We start from the raw sequence: 20,618 nt of genomic DNA on the forward strand, positions 1-20,618 counted from the left end.
GAAGTACCCCTGGACACAGCTCATAACCATGGAAACTTATACCACCAATCAAGAATGAACCATATGTTTAGGATGCAGTTGCAGTTGATCCATCCATCCATCCAATGGTGGATCTGACTGTACAATTCCACATGTCACTGCCTGCTACCAATAATGTTCAGTGCCACAATAGTACAGTTCCAACGAGTGAACTGAACATGCCATGAGACACATGCATGATCAATAAGAGAGAGGGAGAGAGAAGTGGCAAAAGTACAGCATAACAACGGTAAGTCTCCATCATTTTTCAAGTAACGAAGTTGTTCAGGTTTTCAGTGGCAAACAAGACACAGCAAACAACTGAACAGCGACAAAAGTCCAGGAGTTTTGCCTTGCTGCATCAAGGACAAAAGCGTCAGGCCCGCTTCTAAGAAGCGCTATGTGCAAGGTAAAAAAGATCATCAAACCCGGTAGCTGTTTTCCGCACCTCCGTTGCAAGTGTAGAGATACTTACTAACGGTACAGTAAAAAAAAGAAGGCCGAGCAGACAAAACAAAAGACATATATCGTAACTTCTCTTTCATATATGTCTATCTCTCTCTATATATAAGCAGTGCCATCAGCACCTCCTGTACCTACATTCATCTAGTGCATCAGCTGGCGAGGTGCACGGGGACGCACGGGAGTCTTTGAGGGGCTCACCCTGAAATATCAACAAGCCACCTCAGTCGTTTCCGTAAATAATTGGATTTCATAAAAGCTGCCGGAGTATGTGAAAGACCACATCTTTACCTTATTGGCAAGGAACCCAGTATCACACCACTGCAGTTGAGAGCAGCAGTGGCACTTTCAGCCTGAATATTAACCAAAACGAAATATGTGAACCGTAAGACAGACAGTTGCTTTTGTGCAAAGAAACTAGCAACAATAAAAAATTTTGAATCAAGGAACATAAGCTTTGACTCCACTAGACACCTAGCATCAAAAGGCTGAAGAAAGAAAGAAAGTAACGACCACAATACTTATCTAGGATAAAATAGCATTGACAAAAAAAAATCCTCAACAGCAAGAATTGCTGAGGGAATATCAAGCAAGATGACAGAACTAGTAAAAGTTCTTGTAAACTGAATGCACTTGGCATGACGACAGCAACAGCCAGTACTAGTTCTTCTAAACTGGCAACTTCTCATTCAAGAGTACTTAGGACCACAGTTTAGGGTTCTAGGACATGATCTTAAAAATCCACCTTCATTGCCATGCAATGCTAGACATCAGATCATAATTCATAGTACCAACCAACACAATCTGTTGTCACCAATTAACAGGTAATCATTGCTCATGAAAGACTACTTGAGAAGAAAATAATCATACAGTCAGGAATAATTTAAAAACGAAATAACTTGACCCCATCTTTCCACAGTTTCACCTAAGAACATCACAAGCTAGTTAACTGTTCTCTAGCTGATTTGTCCGGGTGATTGGAGTATTTGTTCGGGTGATTGGAGCAAAAACTCTCGGATAGAGCAGAACAGTTTCGTACTGCTTTGACTAATTTAGCCCAAGAAAGTAAGAAAAAAAATAACTCTCTAGAAAAAAAAACTGACTACATAGAGAATTCATTGTGTATATTTTCCACAAAGTTGTGGACAGTGTGCTATGCTATGTTGTCACCTAGTAACACTATAAATTTGTGTTATATACGTAGAATGCAGTGATTTCAGACAAATACAAAAGAGGAAAGATGTACTGACCATCACAAACTCCACAAAGGCAATGCGAGTAGAATGGTGGTAATCACCAAGCAACCTCAGCCGATATACCTGTAAAGGTGGTATTGCAATGAGGGAATGGATATGTTGTTGCTCGAATTGCATTTCAATAGCAGACGAACGAGTATGATTGAGAAAAGAAGGTTCAAATAAGGAATGACCAATCACCAACCTCTCCACATATCGACTCGAAGAACAATTTCACATCTGCCTGAGAGACCTGTATCAAGGGTGTCAACCATCAGATACAGAAAAAACATGAGCATATCAGATACGGGGTACAATGGCTGGATAGAAAACCTTCTTGTCAATGTTTGTGCAGTAAATAGTCCTTGCGCACATCTCACGCTCATCATCGGACTGCAGACAAACAAAAATGGGTGTCGGCTTTTACACATCAGGTGAACATAAACTAAAATAAGCATTATCAGGTGTACTGAATTCTGCAAATTCAGCTTACCCTGGGCAGAAATGTTGGGTTAACAGGTGCAATTGCAGTTTTTGACGGCAGCACCCTGACAGGATAATATCCCAGCACAGTTCCTGACAGATTTAGAGCGGCCCTTGCACTCTCTGCAGCAGATCAGTTTATTAACCAATGGAGAATTTATCCAACTATATGCTTAATTATTATTTGACTAATTACCCTCATCAGTGAACTCTATGAAAGCAAAACGAAGAACTGAATTTGGATCCCCACACATACGACAGTCCACAACCTTCAGAATGAAAAAAAAAATCAAGAATAATTATGCACCGTTACCACAGATTGTAAGTGGGAAGCCAGAAAAATGTACCTGCCCACAGTTGATAAATAGTGCTGCCAGTTGCTCTTCAGTGACCTAAACACCAAGAAAATGAAAGCTGTCAACCAGCATGTAATTTCTGGTTTGCAACTGCATTTAAGAAAAGAGGATAGAAGGCTGGGTATCATCTGGCTCGATGAAACAGTGGAACACTAATATAAATATGGAGTCCGACAAGCTCCAAAAGTTGATTTTATCAAATACAGATGGGAGTAGTCAAGTAAAAACAAATTAAAAATAGCTCTTTGAATATTGGATTAGGCATTACACCACTGTGAGACAACACAAGTACATAACCTTACAGAGCACAAAAACAAATACATGCAAAATGACCAGCAGCACTCTAAAGAAAGCATTCACTTCTAGCACAAGTGAATAAACAATATCATACATTTCAGACCATGTCACACAATTTCTTCAAGACAAACTGATTTGAAGTAAAGCTTTCAGTATTAAAAAATGCTGAAAAACAAGGCAAACATAAAAAGATACTAGTGGAATTGTTTTGCATGGTTGCATATATTGAACAGAGCATCATTCGTCTACAGAAAAGTAGCAAGTTATTTGCTTCTTACTACGAGTATGTGCCGCGAAATAGTATGACATGCAGCACACTGCACACGAGGACAGTGTTTTACAGATAACACCAAAGCAAGATCGTACTTTTACCATGAAAATTTGAAAGAAAAAAACATAACACATCCAATTCATGTTTCAGCATTATAGAGGAACAATACTAAAGATTAGAGAGACTAAAGATATGCTTGGCTTGGAATTCCACCCACACCCATAAAAGACAATAATGAGCCAAGTTGTCCTAAGTTTATAAAGAAAGAACGGCGACAAATATATGCAAATGCACCTGCAAAATTGCTTGGATAAACTAAACCTGGTGCTCCTCCAACTACAAGCTCAAAACCCTCTATGGACAGGCTCTAAATGGAGGCACCAAGAGTGAAAAAAGAGGCATCCATATGTGTCAGGTAGCTACATGTATGTTTATTCCAAGTCCCAACCGAGCTTAAACAAAGGATTATCAAACACATTTTCTAAACTTTTAGCACACTTCAACCAAGAAATATGGCTAGTATTATGACAGATATAAATCTGCTGAATGTATATGGATCGCAAATGCAATAACTGTCATCAGATACAAAATATCGTATGGACGCTACAGGTAAAAGGTACAGAATAGAGAATACCATATACTGGTGTGTTTTTTTCTTTCCACGGAACAGATATACCAAAAAGAGAAGCATGCAGGCACCTTGCACTAACAAAGATGGCAAAAAATGTGTTCTAGTATATACTTCTATTAGGGAAAAATACTAAATCCAGGAAGGGAGATGTATACCTAAATGGAACATTGATCACCCTACACTACAAAAGAATGTGTTCAGTAGCAAACAGAATCATTGATTTAAAACCTTGGTGTTAGTAAACATCACACACAGACACATAATTTGACATTCATTTCCAATATGCGGATATGAGAAATACCGCTACGCATATCTAATTAGCTATCAATTGGAACAAGATACAAACCCTATCAGGCTACCTCAATGAAGCAACAAGGGCCAAGCAGGCTAGGAGTGACAACATAACATGCATACTAACTATTCCATTATCAAACAAGTCTGATACCACACAGGGCAACTATAAAGGCAAAGAGGCAACTATAAACAGTCACTAACAGAAACTTTAAGCTCTGGCCCTAACTGTGTTGCACCAAATAAGAAAGTTTGCGCATTTACTCTCGAAGCTATCACTCTGAATATACTAAATTTCGCCTGTGGTAATCTCACAACAGGGCATAAGGTTGAATACTTACTGTTGTTTCCTATGACTACACAAAAGGAACACAGAAGCAGCAGAGCTCATAAATTAAGACACTTCCACAAATATAATGCCTAGTAAAGTAACGCCCACATTTATGGTGGCTATGTTAGCATATAGTAGAATAAATGAGTTACATGTGTAACGTAATACTAGTCCTGATGCATGCACAAAAGCTACGAAGGCCACATGTAGGCAGTACAAGTGCAGGATATGTGGAGAAGCCAAAGAAGATAGCAGTGCCAAACCAGAGAAGAAAACAATAACTCGATAAGTCTTAGCTACACTGAACCCATGCACACAAAAGGAAAATACGCCATACGACTTTCTAGATTCCATACAAAATAAATCACCCAGAAGTGCAAAAGGCAGAGCATGGTAAGCAGGGGCATCCAAATCCATGAAAGCAACAACAGGATGACCCTAAGTGGCAACATGGTAGCGTACAGTACATCCCAACAGTGCAAGATCGTCTCTGTCTCATGGTCTCATCGATCCTAGTATTACAGGTTTCGTTCCATTATCTACAGCACAGGCGGGGTGACCCGAATCTAATTGAGTATAATCATCGCGATAGCCATAAAGAATATGGCAAATTGACATCACAGATCAATCCATATGCGAAATCGTAGAAAGCTGCGAGATTGAGCGCTTCTAGGACGAAAGAACGAGCTAGGCATGGCAGAAATGGACAGAAATGAATCGGCGGATGTTAGGGACGAGGGATCCCGAGGGGTGGGTGACCTGGTGATCGATGTCGGAGACGTAGACCGTCCGGCGGATGACCTCGTCGCGCTGCGCCATGCTGGTGCGGCTGTTCATCCGGCGCTTCCCGGCGTGGCCCTGGCCGGCGGCGAACCCTCCACCCCCACCACCACCAGCCTTCTTCTGCGCGGGACGAACAGAAGAAACGCCGTCAGCTCGAGCAATCGGACGAACGAGGTCAAACCTGGCCGTGCCTTGCGTCCTCACCCTGCCGCGCCCGAGGCCATCGGCGGCGGGGGGGAAGCCGACGACGCCGCCGCGGAGCCCCGTGGGGGAGGCGACGAACCCGGCGCCGTTGGGGTAGTACCCGTACGCGGGCGGGGCGGGGGCGGGGGCTTGGGCGTGGGGGGCGACGGTGAGGGAGGGTGGGACGAATTCCTCCGCCATGGGGTTGAGCTTGGAGAGCAGGTCCTCCAGATCCCGCATCTCCCTCTCCCCAGCATCCCCCTCCGCCGCGCTCGCGGCGGGCGGGGCGGCGTGGTCGGCGGAGGTCTCGACGACGGCCATCCCAAGAACGGATCCTCGCGGCGCGCGGCGGGGAGGTGGATCGGGGAGGCGAGGGGAGTGAAGGGGAGGGGAGCCAACCACCCAGCCACGGGGGGGAGCAGCAGCGGAGGCGCGGGTGCAGTGGTTGGTGGAGGCGGAGGCTAGTGGTGACGCATGGGATCGGCGGGAGGGGACAGGAGAATCAAGGGCGGCAGGCAGAGGAGGAGCAGAGCCGACCGGCGCAGCGCGGGGGGGGAGCGGAGCAGAGGCAGACCAAAGCCTCCTCCTTCTCTCTCTCTCTCTCTTCGGCTTCTCTCTCTCTCTAGAGGAGGAGGAGGGAGGAAGGAGAAGGCGCTTTGCCTTTTTTGGGAGGAGAGAGAGAGGCTGCCACTTCCACCTGCCTCTCTCTCTCTTTCTTGCTTTTTCTCTCCTTCTTCCTCGGCTCCTCCTCTCTCTCTCTTTCTCAACGCCGGCTGGATGTTTGCCGGGAAACCCCTGCAACGACCTGGATTTCCATCCTCCCAGGATTTGAACATTGGAGGCTTGTTTGGCATTGGTGGTTGTTACGAGTGTATTACCACGGTAGAAATAGACTAGTTTGTTATCGGTCTGTTTTACCGTTTATCTTCTTTTTATCGGAGGAATATATATCTATTGTTGAATATCTTATACGAGCTTTTGAAAATGTTTAGTTTTTTCTATGTTGCTATCTTTTTTCTCATACTTGACCATCCACTAATCTTAAATTAAATGTTTAGTTTCTTTCTACGTTGCTCTCTTTTTTTTCTCATCCTTGACCATTCGCTGAACTTATGTTGACACTGCAGACAGAATGGAGGGAGTTGTTTTCATATGGTGGCTTGGTGCTCGACCCAAGAAAGCAAGACTACGTCCTTGGTGATAAGAGGATATAATGGGGGTAGTTGTTTTGTTTCTCAGGTTATATTAGTAGATTACTGCATTATAAGTTATTAAACGGAGTGTCCTAGATTACCGTAGTATTCAAAATATATCGTTTATCACATTATTTTCATGGATTCTCTACTTGCCTGTTGGGATAGTTTTTTTTGAGAAATAAACTTTAAAAACTTTTTATAACAAGTGGCCTAAGCATTAAAAATTGTCTTTTTTAGAAAACGTATCTTAGAAGTATGGATAAATAATACGTCACAATAGTATGGTGCATATTTAGGGAAAAAGCGACTTTGTGCTTATCCCATGAAAACGTGCCTACAATATGTCGTAACCTATACTAGATGCGACAAAGTGATGATCACTTCTACTTACTCTCTTTAGTTTGTCTTATTTCTATTCTTACAAACAAGGGTGTTTGTCTTGTTTTTTTCAATCATGTTATAGGTGGCTTTTGGTCCACAATTTTCAAGAGAAATTGACTGTGTGGAGCGTATGACAACATGGTGTGCGTAATGAATTAATGACTATGCAATAAAATGAAGGTATCTCTAGGATAGACTAACCATGAGTACAATGTGATAGTGTAGATTGGAGTCAACATCTCGAGACAAAATGCGCAAGGGCGGTGAGTCCACAATACCTAAAAGCTCTCATCTCATTCGAAAAACAAGTAATTTCTCCCTCCTCCATGGAGAAACATATTTCTTCTTATGTGTCCATACATTATCTTAGCCATCTTATCAAAGTAGTATCATGGTAGATGAAATGACAATAGATACTTATGGTTTTATAAATTTTAAATTAGGCAATGTTTCATTGTTTTGCTGAAATATAGTTGGCATCTTAAAAGAGAGATTCTCATAGTTTTATATATGCATCGAAGACTAAGAGTACAATATTATAAACCATATATATGAATATGAAATTTATTATGAACATTACAACATGATTTATATTCCATACCATATGTATAAAACTCGAACATTAGGGAAGTACGTAATAATAATTAAATAGGTAGAAGTGAGGCTTCGAACCTACATTGGCTAGCCCACCACCTCGTGGAGCTACCTAGAAAACGTTTGGTGTTTCTCTACCATATGTAAACATAAGCAATCATCAAATGATATCGTAATTAGCAATAACAGACATGGCTAACAACGGTTGGATCATCATCCCCAATTCCCCATACATATTGGTTGCATAAATTGCTTAAATAAAAGAGAGAAACCTTGCTCTGCTTGCCTGGCATCTATGATTGCTCTATGTAACAATCAAGCCATACAAATGCATGTCTAAGATGCAAGTCAAATGGAGTTCATTAAAGAAAAATGGTTGGATGGTGATGCAAAATCAATATACTAATAGGGGCCAATGTGTGAAAAAAAGTAAAAGAGGAGAGAAAGGCCTATGTTGCATTGCCAATTTGCTATTGCCTGCATGCCTCATCGGTCTTTTGTACTGCCACAATGGGTTAACTATGGTGCCATATAAGATGAAGATCCTCTGAGCCTTCAAACTTAAAAGATATCATATTTTTGCTACCGATATATAATGCAGGGTTTTTTGGGCTAACATGTTAGTAACAAAGTTATATAACTTTAAAAATATCTTGATCTGGTGTATGGAGGACAAAAAAAATTGCAAAGCAGTTCATCGTAACATGGTATGTTTTTTGATATTTGAGGATATAAACAAATAATTTAAATGTAGAGAAATAAAATAAGATAAAACTTATCACAAAAATTCAAATTTCCTCATACAAAGCAAACGGGCTGAACATTTATGGTTTTGAACTTTTTAATTTATCTACTTCAAAAAAGTTTGAATTTTTGGCAAAGTTTAATCTTTTTTTGCTAACTTTTTTTGGGCGTTGGTGCGTGTCTGTGGCTGGGGAGGCAGGGTGGAGACCAAAGCTGGCGTTTTTATTCGTACGTCGTACACTCTGTACTGTTCGGTTACGCCCTCCCCTCTCTTCGTAATCGTACGTGTCCGTCTCGTGCTGTGTTGACATAAGGGGTTGTTTAGTTTGCAAAAAAATTTTGCAAAAAATCATATTAAAACTTTAAACACATATTTGAAGTATTAAACTTAGTCTAATTACAAAATAAATTTTAGATTTCACCTGGAAACCACGAGACGAATCTTTTGAGTCTAATTAATCCATCATTAGCACATGTTGGTTACTGTAGCACTTATGGCTAATCATCTCCTAATTAGACTCAAAAGATTTGTCTCACTGTGTAATTAGTTTTAATGTTTATATATATTTAATGTTTTATTTAGATGTCTAAAAATTTAATGTGATGTTTATGGAAAAAAAAATTCGGGAACTAAACAACTCCTAAATGGATAGATGTAGCTGGACTAGCAGCACCAGGGAAAAAAAAGCATTTGATCCGGCCCAGAAAGGCTGGCTTTTCTTGTTGGGCTTGGCTGCGAAAATTTAACAATTATCATTGTCAAATATCTAATTATAAGAAATGTCATCGATAAGTATAAGTTCTACAAAATAATATCATACGAACTAATTTGTTTGAGAAAATCGTCAATATTTTTTCGTTAAGTGCTATAATATGAACAATATATTTAACGACAGAAATATGACTACGATGACATTTCTTGAAAAAATCATTTGTACGATAAGAATATTCATCAATGATATTTCTTGAGAAAATCTAGAAAATATCATTTACAAACGTCTGAGTCCAGAAAATACCATTAACGAATGTGAGTTCTAAGAAATACCATTGTACAAACGAATTTGTCTAAAAATGTTATTGTCGTTAGGTTTCCATCTATTTTTTACCATTAAATACACCGGTCATATACTTAACGGAAAATGTTAACGGAATCCTAATGGCGATGACATTTCTTAGACAAATTTATTTGTATGATGCCATTTTGTAGAACTCACTCTCATCGATAGTATTTCTTAGAATTAAGTGTTTGTCAATGACATTTGTTAGATTTTCTCCCTGACTGACTTAGTTTTCCAATGGTGTATTTTAGATTTTGTCAATTAATAATGGGCTACAATCTGATCTTGTTGGGCTTCTGCCTCTGCCTGCCAGTAGCATCGTTACTTATAATGAACCTCCTCCACTTACAAACGTGTGTTTGGAAAGGGCCTTGAACGGGCCAAGTCATTATACAGAGAAGATGTGGCCCATACACATCGCCCATATCATGGGCTGCTCGGATAACGGGCCTGATTGTATGCGGCCCATATACAAAGCAAAGAGCATGACGTGAACGGGCCGGATCTGAACCAAGGCCCACGAGGAGGCCCAAGCGGGAAACCCTAGCGAGAGATCGCCCTGCCCGCTATAAATTCTCAAGCCCGCCGCCTCCCCCCAAACCCTAGAAGCCCCCCTGCCTCCTGCGCCTCGCCGCCGCCGCCTTCGTCTCCTGGTAAGCTCGCCTCGCGGCCGCCGCCGCCGCCGCATCTCATTCCAAACCGCCGCGTTCGAGTGCTCACCTCGTGTTCGCTTGCTGTTCGCAGAGATCGTAGATCCGTCGTCGAGGAGGCAGGACGAGCTCGCCGCCATGTCGTCCAGCGAGGTCGCCTGCACGCTCGCCGCCCTCATCCTCCACGACGATGGCATCCCCATCACCGTGCGTGCCCCCCCTTAATCCCTCTTGACTCCGTTTTCGCTTCACGCTTTTCCTTGGTGGTGGGATGGATTTTGGTGTCTGAGTTTGTTGGTGTTCGACGGCGAACAGTCTGAGAAGATCGCCACCCTGGTGAAGGCGGCCAACATCAAGGTCGAGGCCTACTGGCCGGCTCTCTTCGCCAAGCTCCTCGAGAACCGCAGCGTCGACGACCTCATCCTCTCCGTCGGATCTGGTAAACCCTCCCATCTTTCCTCTTGCCATGCCACGGCGTGTATGACGTGGACTCATCTCATCTGAGTAAATTATTGGAGAATTGTAGAAGTTTTTTTTTATCATGAATGTGTGGTTAAGCCATTCCTAAATTTACTATAGGTGTAATCCTATTTACAATTTTTTTACCATGTGAAGTAGTTATAGTCATACCTCTGTTATGAAGTATGTGTTCTGAATTATGATAATCTGATTGGTCTAGTGTAGATTAATACAGCATAGTTATGCAGTGGCATTGCAATTGTCGCTATGCCTGTTGGAATTGTCTCAAATCATGTGGATATATTCTATCTCTGTTAAATGCTGTTGGGAAGTCAGATACTATAAAATCAATTTTTATCTGTTTGAGCTGTCTATGTTATGCCACTCTTAACTAGTTAACTTGAACAAGTTAATTCTGATTGGTTATGTAATATTACATTGGCTATGTGTTCTGGTCCAGGATTACTTGTCGCTCATCGCCTTGAATATTGTTTTACTTGTCGTAGACTGCTTTGAACAATATTGTATTTACTTGTGCAATCGATTTGTGTAGGTGGTGCTGCTGCCCCAGTTGCTGCTGCCGCTGCTCCTGCTGCTGGTGGTGGTGCTGCTGCTGCCCCAGCTGCCGAGGAGAAGAAGGTGAGCTTATATATACATATTTGCCTGCTATTACGATTGCCATGTAGGCATTCTTGGCTTGAAATTTACAAATATCTTCTGGCTTTGCGCTTCTCAGGAGGAGGCCAAGGAGGAGAGCGACGATGACATGGGTTTCAGCTTGTTCGACTAAGCAGAGCCTGCAGTTGATAGCCAGTCCTCCGCCCAATGCTTTGCAAGACTATCTTATGTTGTGTCTTTTAGGTTTTCACTTTTAAGTACTGGAAGTTTTGAGTTTTTGATATGGTGTCATCGAGAATCTGTCTTGTGGAATGAGAACCTCAAACCTCCCTGGATGGTCTACTTATTAGAATGAAACCGTTCTACATTCTTATATCTAGCTTATTGCTCCATTGTTAATTTATATCATCTTGATCCATTATTCCATCTTCTATCGTTTGTTTGGTGCTGTCTTTGTTTCATATTTTTGATATGCCATTGCCCTCCGGCATGTCTATATCCACAAAAATGTGCGTGATTTGTTTAACACCGAAACACAAAAACATAAATCCACACATACGTAAACAGTTGCGATGTTTCGTCCTCGTTAAAAAAGTTTGCAGCGTAGTTATGTCTGTTATGGCACATACTTTTAGTATGAATAATTCGGGTGTGCTAATATCTCCTAGGATAAATCAGAGTCCGGATGGATTTGATACACAGTGAAAATAGAGTATACATGAAAGCAACTCTGCCAAATAGACGATTTTTTTTTTTGAAACTGCAGCTCAAGAATATTGATAAACGAGAGCTAAGCGAAACCTTATTTTTGATATATGGAGAATAATGCTTTTAAATTTATTTACAAGCTAGCAACTACATAGGGGTAATGGACAAAATTCCCTGGACGCCTAAAATAACAAAACTCATTCTACACCATAATCCATGGGCTCAACTATCGCAAAATTGCACTATTTACATGCATGATGGATCATCCTGAATATCTATCTACATACTCCTGTTCTAGCTATGACATAACCCTCGTGCTTACAAACGGCGATCTTCCAACAAAAACTTGTCTATGCCATTGCGTGAGGTGCAAAATTATGGCAACCACTGAAACGAATGGTAACCCAGATATTTCACTCTTTCAGTAAATGTTGCTTCGGTGAATGATGTTCTTGTCCCATCTCCGTGCTTTCCCCTTGTCGATAAGAGCCAGTAGGATCTGCAGTGTGCCCTCTGCGTCTTCAATGTTGGGCATCTCTACGCTGAAATGGAACAGCGGGATAAAGGACGAGCTCGCAGCCCTGTTTCTGATGCTCCCTCTTTTGTCCCTAGGCGATGTTGCCCCATTGCTCCCAACTATGTTGACTACCTCCTGAGCTCTGTCCAGGTGAACAATGCTTTTGAGGCTCATCTCCGTTTCAATCACCCATTGGGAATCAGGAGGAACACCGACAAACTGGGGTGATCCTAAATCCACCAAGTATGGGCTGGAAACGAGCAGGAGCAGTTTCTCGGTCAGCACAAGAAACTTCCCGGGCTCTCTGAGTGTTTTGCACATGACAAATGTCTCCTCCCTCAGTCTACCACCATCAGCTTGGAAAAGCAGTGACATCCCAATTGCTTCTTCCCAGGAGTAAGGGAACAGCGGACGATCTCTAGCCACAGGCCTTGGAAAACGGACACGCAGTCGGTTCGATTCATGAGGGTTGCTTCGGTTTCTTATGCTCTGTGCAGTTCTGCCAGTCGCTTCAAGAATGCTTGCCATAGGCCTGGCCACAAGCCCTGCTGTTCCCATTGCTATGCCTGTAAAAACAGATAGACATTTATTATTTGATCAAGAACAGATATACATTTATTATTTGATCAAAAACAGATACACGTTTATTATTTGATCAAAAATGGGAATAACAATAATAAACTTAAATACAAAGACCCATTGGATTCACTACCTGAGATAACTCCAGGAAGGCCATGTTTCTCAGCACCCCTGATTGGTGATTGGAGTAGCCCAGTCAAACCCTGGAGAAAATGGTGGGGCAAAAGTAAGCCGACACAGGTGATTTTTTTTCACCCAAGCATTTCACACAAGAATGTGGTTGAAAAGAAGTGCGTAAAGCTAGCAATATTCAGCAACAAAGCTCCCGTGCCATATGAAAGAAAAGGGAGGGGTGGGGGAACAATACTAATAGAGAAATGGCATTCACCTCTAAAAATCCATTCAAGACTCCTTCCCCATGCAAACTTAGCTGTCTCTCCCGTTCATCCATTTTAGAAGCAGCTTGGTCATCAAATGTAAAAGCAACAAGACCCTGCATAACAAAATTATTTCTGGTCCATACTTCTTGAGAACGCAAATCTCAATTATCAAATGGGCGCCTGGCATAATACCTTATAAGCAGTTTTACTAAAGTGAGAAGTGGCACTACTGACAGCATAAACTGTACTTCCAATAAGTGTTTTTGAACCTTGTGCTATACCGTTTAACAGCTCAACCGGATTCTGTCAAAGTGCAAAACATAGATATGTGAAATGCATTACAGAAATGCATATTCCTGCCAAGGCTTGCACCGACAAACCTGCAATATCCCTCTCCTTGAGGCAGATACAAAGTCCTTCAAGCCAAACCCAACATTCCTAGCAAAACCCATAGGATTTCCAATAACACCAGCAGAGCCAAAAACCTGCACGAACAATCTTGTCACAAGAATTTCTCCTGTCTGAAATTCAATAGTTAATGCAGCAAATACAACTACTGCTGCTCCTTGCAAATTGAAACATAAAAAGAAACATACTATGACTAGTGTTGCACTAAAAGCATCTTTCTGAAAACCCTGTTGTTCTTTTGGATGTTACTACCTACCGAAAGGCAAAAGAAACCCTTGATACATAAAATTAGCCTGCATGGTAACCATTTACCTTGTAGACTTCATGAAGCAGTTGCCTACTATAATGCCTCACAAGAATGTCCTGAATGGATTGCCAGCTGGCCATGAGATTTTCCACCACTATTTCTCCAAGGTGGACTGGCACACCTTCAACATCAATCAGGGCCATTAGACCTCTCTGCAACCAAAAGTTAAAAAGGTCAAAGAGGCAAAGCACTCACGTAAGTTTGCAGTGCATAGATAAAGAGTAACTGCTATGAGCAGCTTAACATGTTCCTAGAAGCATACAGAAGGAAGGAACAAATAAATTTCATAACAAATAGACACATATATAACCACATTAAGATTTTTTTCTATTTCATAGCATAACAGTGTATCACATTAGTAGAAGTAAATAAAAATGTCAATGCCTGACCAAGATATAGCCCTAAACAACATTGAGTACTACTGCGTTCTAAACAGAGGTTTGAATGAACTGATTAGCTAAACGTAAAACAAGAAACATGATTAGCATATGATTAATTGAGTATTAATTATTAAAATCTTAAGAAATGGATTCATTTGATTTTTTAAGCAGCTTATATATAGAAAGTTTTCTCGCGAAACATACAGTTTAGTAGTTCGAAAAGCGTGCTAATGGAAATTGAGAAGTTGCTAAGCTATTTAAGCTGTTTAGAACACGGCCTACAAGGGGTCAGTCATGTGCTAGTGGGGATCTATTGTTGCACTAGATGAGAGCCTTCAGCAAATATTTTGTATTTGCCACTTCAACAAGTTTCCATGCTGTGCATGAAACTGCAGATGGCAATATGGCTTATTTCTTGTGAGCTTTAACAATTAGCGGCATCGTATGCTTATATAAATACGGTCCTCTAAGTTCAGGCAGATTTCTACATTAACTTCTTTAAAGTTTTTGTTTCAGACTCCCCTCTCTTTATCCCCTTTCTGTTTAGCCCTTCATGGCGTTTGCAAATTGCATACCTTTATTCTGTTGATATAATGGTGTTATAAGGTAGAGCAATCTATTATCTTTTTACATAAAAAGAAAATCATTAGCACTATTCAAGAGAGGGAAGAACATAACTCAAGCACAAGGTTGAGTGCAATTTTGTCATTTGTGGAACTGTACTATTTCATATAAAATTTCTCCAAAATTCTTGTGCTCCAAACACCCAGCTTTCGCAGTTTTCTCCAAGAATGCCTACCATGCCGCCCTTTTAAGGAATCCAGTCAGCTAGTTATATGTCGATAAACCCATAGCACAAATGAGCCTTCATGTGAAATACTATTCTCCTAGATATTTTTGTAAAGAAATTTCTTTTGAAAAGTGGCAACACGAGTGAACATGAGCAAATACTGAAAAAAGAGGAGCTTTTGATATGATTGAATAACTATTCTTTCAAGATGCATGATCGAGTGCTATTATATAAACCAGGGAGCTGTGTAAAGAAAAAAAAGTTTTTTAAAAGAAATATTCTTCTGCAAGGGGAGTGAAGTGTGCTTCCACCTGAATTGCGGTACTGTTGTTGAAGCTTGTGCTCGGATCTAAGCTACCTTCATTCCTATTGAGCCATGGAGTGCTTGTAAAACTACGAAAGAAGACATGCGAGCAGATAAATTAACTGATAACATTTTTTCTGCAGTGATATTCAGGAAACATAAAACAGAGACAAATAACCTGAAAGTCAACTTGATAGGAGTCAACTGAAACAATTCAATGTACACTTTTTTCTGCTTTCTGGCTAATAAGTGTATTTGTTGCCATGGAGCACCAATTGGAACAACAGAAGGCAGCAATTGTTCTTGCTGCGCCTCCACCATATAGGAACTTTGGGGCTTCCCAGATATGTGCTTTGAAATTTTCTCATATTGACCAAAAATATCCGTAGCACCATCTAAAATACTCAAGTCAAAACTTCTATCCAACTGTCCAAGATGTATTCTAGTGGAAACAGATCTGAAAAAGTCAATCATGCTAAATACAAGCTGTTCTTCAAGTTCAAGGTGAAAAGGTGCTATGCTGCCAAACGCCAGATGGAGAAAGTTATTACAAGTTTAAATCTCGACATATAAAGAATAATTGAATGACTGATACCTCATGTTTATGCATTGGTACGAAACAAATGGTGCTTCATTAGATCTCCACTTAGCTGCAGAAAGACGCAGTATGGGTTCTGGAGCAGAATTTTCATTTTGAGTTCTCCGCATCATATCTCTACTCTTAAAAACATTCATATGCTTCCCTTTGTGACTTCCCTCAAATGATAGCATGACAGGGTATGGACTGTCAGGGAATTGATTATCAATTTGCATAGATTGAATTTCAAACATAATTTGTTGCTGATCTAAACTCTGCATGGCAACAATTGTTGTCTCCTTGGCAGAAGCAAACAACAATTCCTGCCAAAAAAATTGAAGTACGGTAAAACACAATTGTCTTTTGAGGCAACTACTGAAAAACACATGGTCGAATTCAGGATCATCCATAGCACTATATTCACCTGGGAAAGCGAGCTTATCAAAGATATCCCAACAAACGGCAAGTGTATTTTGAAAACATCTGAAAAGTTCAAGTCAAGCTCCTGTTTCTGATTAGCATCTTTTGGTTCCCTTGAACCTAGTAGATCCGTTTCCCTTTTGTCCATACTGTGGCAATTTGAATCAATAACACTAAGCACCTGCAGTTTATAATTTTAAATACATAATCACCAACACAAATGGATTAATCAATTATTAATAGTTAGTGAGCCTGAAAAGCAACCTTAATTGCTCCCTCCGCATGCACTGAAATGCAGAATTTCCTTTCAGCTTTCTGTCAAAAGTACATTAAATTGAACTAGGTCAAAAAGCAACACAGAAATATGAGTAAGTAGTAAACAACATAAGTCAACTAAAGATTGTCATAAAAAAAAAGATGCCCCAGCAGCAGTCCAGACTCTCTTTCTTTAATGTGATTATGCAGATTTAGATCCTAGCTATTCTAATCAGAATCATGTGAAAAATTACGTGATTCCCAATTATACAAATCTTCAATCTTTTCTGACAGCCTAAGAGGATAAAAACCTTCTCCAAGCAAAACTTAAAAACTCTTGCACAAAAACCCTTGCAAAGTAATTCAAGAACCAAAGACTAAAAAAAATCACAAGCATAAAAAATTGATTTCATAAACCCTTGCAAAAGAAAGTTCTACTCCTCTGTTTTATAATATAAGTCACTTTGAGATTGTCCTAAGTCAAATGGCTTCAAGTTTGACCAAGTTTATATGAAAGTGTATTAACATCTGTAAGATCAAATTAGGTTCAAAAAATCCATCATTGAATATAATTTTATTTTTTATAGGGCCCAGCGAAAAAAAATATTTTTCTAGTACATTTATTTGTGTTGAAAATGTTGTTTTATTTTTTTTATAAACTTGGTCAAACTTAAAATGGTTTGACTTTGGACAAAGCCAAAGTGACTCGTAATATGAACAGAGGGAGTACTAATTAACTGGTGCTTTGATGATACCTGTTTATTTTTTTTTCTAAAACCCCATTATTAGAGAACCATGTTTTGACCAAAGGAACCAGTTTCATTCAACAGTGTTTATCAGAAAAATATGCCCTAAAAGAATTCAGTTTGAAACATATAGGACATGCTAGATTGCTAGACCAATTTGAAAGTATTGAATTACCTCAGGTGTCAAAGGTAGGGACACGTGAACATCATCATTGAAAATATCCAGACTATACGTACCCAAACTCCGTTCACCAGGAACCTGCACAATACTACAGAGGTCAAACCATGTTCCATAATTGCTTAGCACATAGAAAAATAAAATCCAAATGTCCCTAAACTATTCCGTCCAAATAACCATCTGAGATGTTTTGCATAATGTTTTTGCCCACGTGGCGTGCATACTCAACAGTTTTACCACACTGGTGCACGCTGACTAGAAGATTTTGCCACGCTGGCTTAGTGACTAGGCTAGAAAGGAACAACAAAAATACAGCAGGAGCAGCGTTGACAAGGCTGATGCTTCATCTTTGCTCAACTGTCATAAAACCAAATATGCTCAAGCTATCCTTGTTTGGTTAGTGGTCTAGTTAGCTCAGTAACATGGCAAAAGCAACATCACTCAGGTAGTTATTTGGGTACGACGAGAAATTTTACAGAGCATAATGCCAGTGCCATATTAATAGTTCAGGTGCCATATTAAATTGCCAAAAAGAATCTTGAAAAAAATACCTCAACAGTTAGGCGATGAGGATAGCAAGGTTCATCCCAAGCATATTGACAGCATGTGTAAGGATACACAATCGTTTCAATGGATTCACATTTTTGCTGATATATGCGCAATTTCTGAAATTATTGAATGAGTACTTGTAAGTTTGAGTTTTACAGTTTTCAAAGCAAACTACACAGCAAGAACTAGTTACCTCCATTGAGAAATTGTCAACTCTGTAAGGTACGAAACCTGTCTTGTCATCAGAAAGCAGAATCAATATTGTGCCAGTGCTGCTATTGTTTCTTCCCGCAATTTTATTGATTTGTACATCCAAATCAGCATTTTGTACTTCAACTCGAACCATATTTGACATCCCTGAGGCACTATTCCTCATTTTCAATTGAACATCACCTAACCGGTCAGGGAAAAAACTACCAGACCATTGCCATCCTGGCCCATCGAAACGAATTGAAACAAGTAACTCTCTGCAAGAAGATACTTCAGTAGACTCAATAAATATTGAACAAGGAGAATGACTAGCACAAGCAGCCATAGCATTCTGGCAAGATTGATGACTTATTCTAGTTACAAAAACATCTAATAACTCCTACTGTATCAGCATAGGCATAGCATGTAACACTAGAAAAGTGGCTATCTATAATTCAAACCCAGATTTTACAACATTGAGTGAACCAGAACCTTAATAAAATTGTCCAGGTACATAGGATATCAATAAAATTACCTCTCTGTATCCGACCAGTGAAGAAAAGAGTGTTGTCCAGAACTTAAATGCTTAGAAAATCTTGTTCCCTTTTGCCTATAGAACAGGTCGTTGCTGCATGCATTGCAAATCACATATCTGCAAAATAGCCAGGCCACATTGTAAATAAAAAGTTACACTGGAGGAGAACATGAAAGCAGATCACATTATTACTAGTTGCCAGCAACAAGGATGAGCTAGATAGAATTATGAAGTTTTGATGTTAGAAATGATAAATCCAACTCTAGATCTAATGCAATTGCTGACATCACATGGTCTTTCGGCCAGAAAAGAAATTTTTGAGAGCAAGGAGAAAAAACAGGAGAATTCTTGTTCTTAGTAAATTTAAATTAAGATTTTAGAATAACAATGCAGCCAACTCCTATTATGTATCTTGCAAAAAGTAATGATCATGGTTCCTCTTAAGAAATTGCTTCAAAACATCCACCAGTTATATCAAATGCCAACTACAGTACTGCACAATAACACCTCTACATTTTTCAAGGACAAGAAACCACATAAAAAGAAATACCAGCCAATACTATTGCAATATCTGGTCTTCTGCATTACATCCTGTTTGTTCTTCGTAAAGGATTATAATATTCCTTTTCTTTCTAGTGGCTGGATCTAGATTCAAAATGGAAGGGCTCTGACCTAGATATGCAGTAAAGATAGATAAGAATATCTACTGTTCACTAAAGACAATCATGTCGCCTGACAAAAGAGGATGGAAAAATCTTTCAATTACCTTGGCTGAAATGCAATAGCCCTTGTCCTACCAAAGAGTTCTGTTGAAACAGGTATAGATGTTGCAGCAATTAAAAAGGCACCAGAACTAGATGATTGTGGAATGGTGGCATTCACTGAACCACTGGCAGGGACAAGGAGAAATGGACTCGACCAATCTCGTCGAGTCGTTTCTGTTCCGCTGTTAGGTACAGATGCATTCAATTTAACCAAAAGTTCAGTTGCAGGTGTATGTCCAGCAGGAGCAAACATATAAGCTTTAGCCTCTTTGTCACATTCTTTTGGAGCATCCTTGCTGTTATTTGCAGCGGTTCTGTTCAAATAAGAGCTGCATCCATCCACAAAATCTAACTGTGGAATTTTATTTGCAAAAGACCTGCTAAGCAAAATGCACACTTATGTTGCTAGAGAGACATAATTCCCAAAAGCAGTTTCTTAAAATGCTATGTAGATGCTTTAAGGGCAAGAAAGACACTGACTGTATAGGCTGATCTTCTGAAAGAAGAGAGAGACCATTTTTTCCAAGCAAATGTCTTGTTGGCCCATCCAACCCAAAACTAGAAGGGATCACAAGGGTGGACTCGTTCCTTTCATAGCTGCTTTCTGTGACAGTGAGCAACAGATCTGTGCAATTGTACAATAAAAAGGGGACAGAAAGGTACAATTCTCTTGCACCAGAATTAGCATCCATTGCTTTCTCCAAAGTAACATTGAGAGGACCTGCAAATGAAATTAATCACTTTAACTTTAACTTTTTAGAATTAAATTATTCAGAATAAAAAATAGATGGTCCGAATAGTACCCTTCAATTCATTTGAGTAGAAGGTAATTGTCTCTGTTGAGGAGAATTTTGATCCATTTGATTTGGCTGCAGTAGAGAGTGATTCCACACGTGGGAACTTTATGGCCAATGATCTGTAATCTTGTATATGAAATGTAATTCCAAGATCATTGGAAGGGTCAACAAAAAATATTGAGGCAAAGCTTACC

General features: G+C 40.0%; 3 protein-coding genes across 5 annotated transcripts in view; 1 reads left to right on the forward strand and 2 right to left on the reverse strand.

The window, feature by feature from the left end:
• Positions 1 to 252: 252 nt before the first annotated feature.
• On the reverse strand, positions 253 to 5,999 carry LOC102719694 (polyadenylate-binding protein-interacting protein 11). Its single transcript, XM_006659001.3, has 10 exons — positions 5,363 to 5,999; positions 5,135 to 5,278; positions 2,546 to 2,590; positions 2,395 to 2,467; positions 2,209 to 2,321; positions 2,049 to 2,108; positions 1,921 to 1,968; positions 1,731 to 1,799; positions 772 to 833; positions 253 to 682 (listed from the first exon to the last, which is right to left on the reverse strand). The coding sequence occupies exons 1-10, from the start codon at positions 5,660 to 5,662 to the stop codon at positions 625 to 627; spliced, it is 972 nt and encodes a 323-aa protein (XP_006659064.2). The 5' UTR covers positions 5,663 to 5,999; the 3' UTR covers positions 253 to 624.
• Positions 6,000 to 9,912: 3,913 nt separating this feature from the next.
• LOC102719977 (60S acidic ribosomal protein P1-like) lies at positions 9,913 to 11,472 on the forward strand. The gene is made up of 5 exons (XM_006659002.2): positions 9,913 to 9,967; positions 10,059 to 10,171; positions 10,280 to 10,403; positions 10,977 to 11,062; positions 11,160 to 11,472. The coding sequence occupies exons 2-5, from the start codon at positions 10,103 to 10,105 to the stop codon at positions 11,211 to 11,213; spliced, it is 333 nt and encodes a 110-aa protein (XP_006659065.1). The 5' UTR covers positions 9,913 to 9,967; positions 10,059 to 10,102; the 3' UTR covers positions 11,214 to 11,472.
• A 343-nt stretch (positions 11,473 to 11,815) lies between these two features.
• Positions 11,816 to 20,618, reverse strand: part of LOC102719317 — a 30,450-nt gene continuing 21,647 nt past the window's right edge. The window contains exons 31-48 of one of the 3 annotated variants that reach the window (XM_006659702.3): positions 20,431 to 20,617; positions 20,108 to 20,348; positions 19,630 to 20,004; positions 18,864 to 18,980; positions 18,333 to 18,606; positions 18,142 to 18,255; positions 17,588 to 17,671; positions 16,676 to 16,726; positions 16,416 to 16,592; positions 16,010 to 16,314; positions 15,593 to 15,934; positions 15,422 to 15,503; positions 13,946 to 14,092; positions 13,606 to 13,710; positions 13,418 to 13,528; positions 13,234 to 13,338; positions 12,979 to 13,048; positions 11,816 to 12,832 (exon numbers count right to left, since the gene is read on the reverse strand). In XM_006659702.3, the coding sequence (XP_006659765.2) occupies positions 12,171 to 12,832; positions 12,979 to 13,048; positions 13,234 to 13,338; positions 13,418 to 13,528; positions 13,606 to 13,710; positions 13,946 to 14,092; positions 15,422 to 15,503; positions 15,593 to 15,934; positions 16,010 to 16,314; positions 16,416 to 16,592; positions 16,676 to 16,726; positions 17,588 to 17,671; positions 18,142 to 18,255; positions 18,333 to 18,606; positions 18,864 to 18,980; positions 19,630 to 20,004; positions 20,108 to 20,348; positions 20,431 to 20,617 (3,549 nt within the window). In that variant the 3' untranslated portion in view covers positions 11,816 to 12,170. Of the gene's footprint in view, positions 12,833 to 12,978; positions 13,049 to 13,233; positions 13,339 to 13,417; positions 13,529 to 13,605; positions 13,711 to 13,945; positions 14,093 to 15,421; positions 15,504 to 15,592; positions 15,935 to 16,009; positions 16,315 to 16,415; positions 16,593 to 16,675; positions 16,727 to 17,587; positions 17,672 to 18,141; positions 18,256 to 18,332; positions 18,607 to 18,863; positions 18,981 to 19,629; positions 20,005 to 20,107; positions 20,349 to 20,430; position 20,618 lie in introns of those variants that run through there. The other 2 variants (XM_040526967.1, XM_015840480.2) reach the window with 2 other exon arrangements.

The sequence above is a fragment of the Oryza brachyantha genome, chromosome 8 (genome assembly GCF_000231095.2).
Source record: "Oryza brachyantha chromosome 8, ObraRS2, whole genome shotgun sequence".
Taxonomy (NCBI): Eukaryota; Viridiplantae; Streptophyta; class Magnoliopsida; order Poales; family Poaceae; genus Oryza; species Oryza brachyantha.

What these genes read in the sequence shown, in the direction of transcription:
- LOC102719694 (XM_006659001.3), bottom strand. Translation starts at nt 5,662, where the DNA reads ATGGCCGTCGTCGAGACCTCCGCCGACCACGCCGCCCCGCCCGCCGCG. An exon ending in ACCCAACATTTCTGCCCAGG is followed by an intron (nt 2,109 to 2,208) that starts GTAAGCTGAATT and finishes GTTTGTCTGCAG; the next exon opens with TCCGATGATGAGCGTGAGAT. An exon ending in CTGGGTTCCTTGCCAATAAG is followed by an intron (nt 683 to 771) that starts GTAAAGATGTGG and finishes TTGATATTTCAG; the next exon opens with GGTGAGCCCCTCAAAGACTC.
- LOC102719977 (XM_006659002.2), top strand. Translation starts at nt 10,103, where the DNA reads ATGTCGTCCAGCGAGGTCGCCTGCACGCTCGCCGCCCTCATCCTCCAC. An exon ending in CATCCTCTCCGTCGGATCTG is followed by an intron (nt 10,404 to 10,976) that starts GTAAACCCTCCC and finishes CGATTTGTGTAG; the next exon opens with GTGGTGCTGCTGCCCCAGTT. An exon ending in CAGCTGCCGAGGAGAAGAAG is followed by an intron (nt 11,063 to 11,159) that starts GTGAGCTTATAT and finishes TGCGCTTCTCAG; the next exon opens with GAGGAGGCCAAGGAGGAGAG.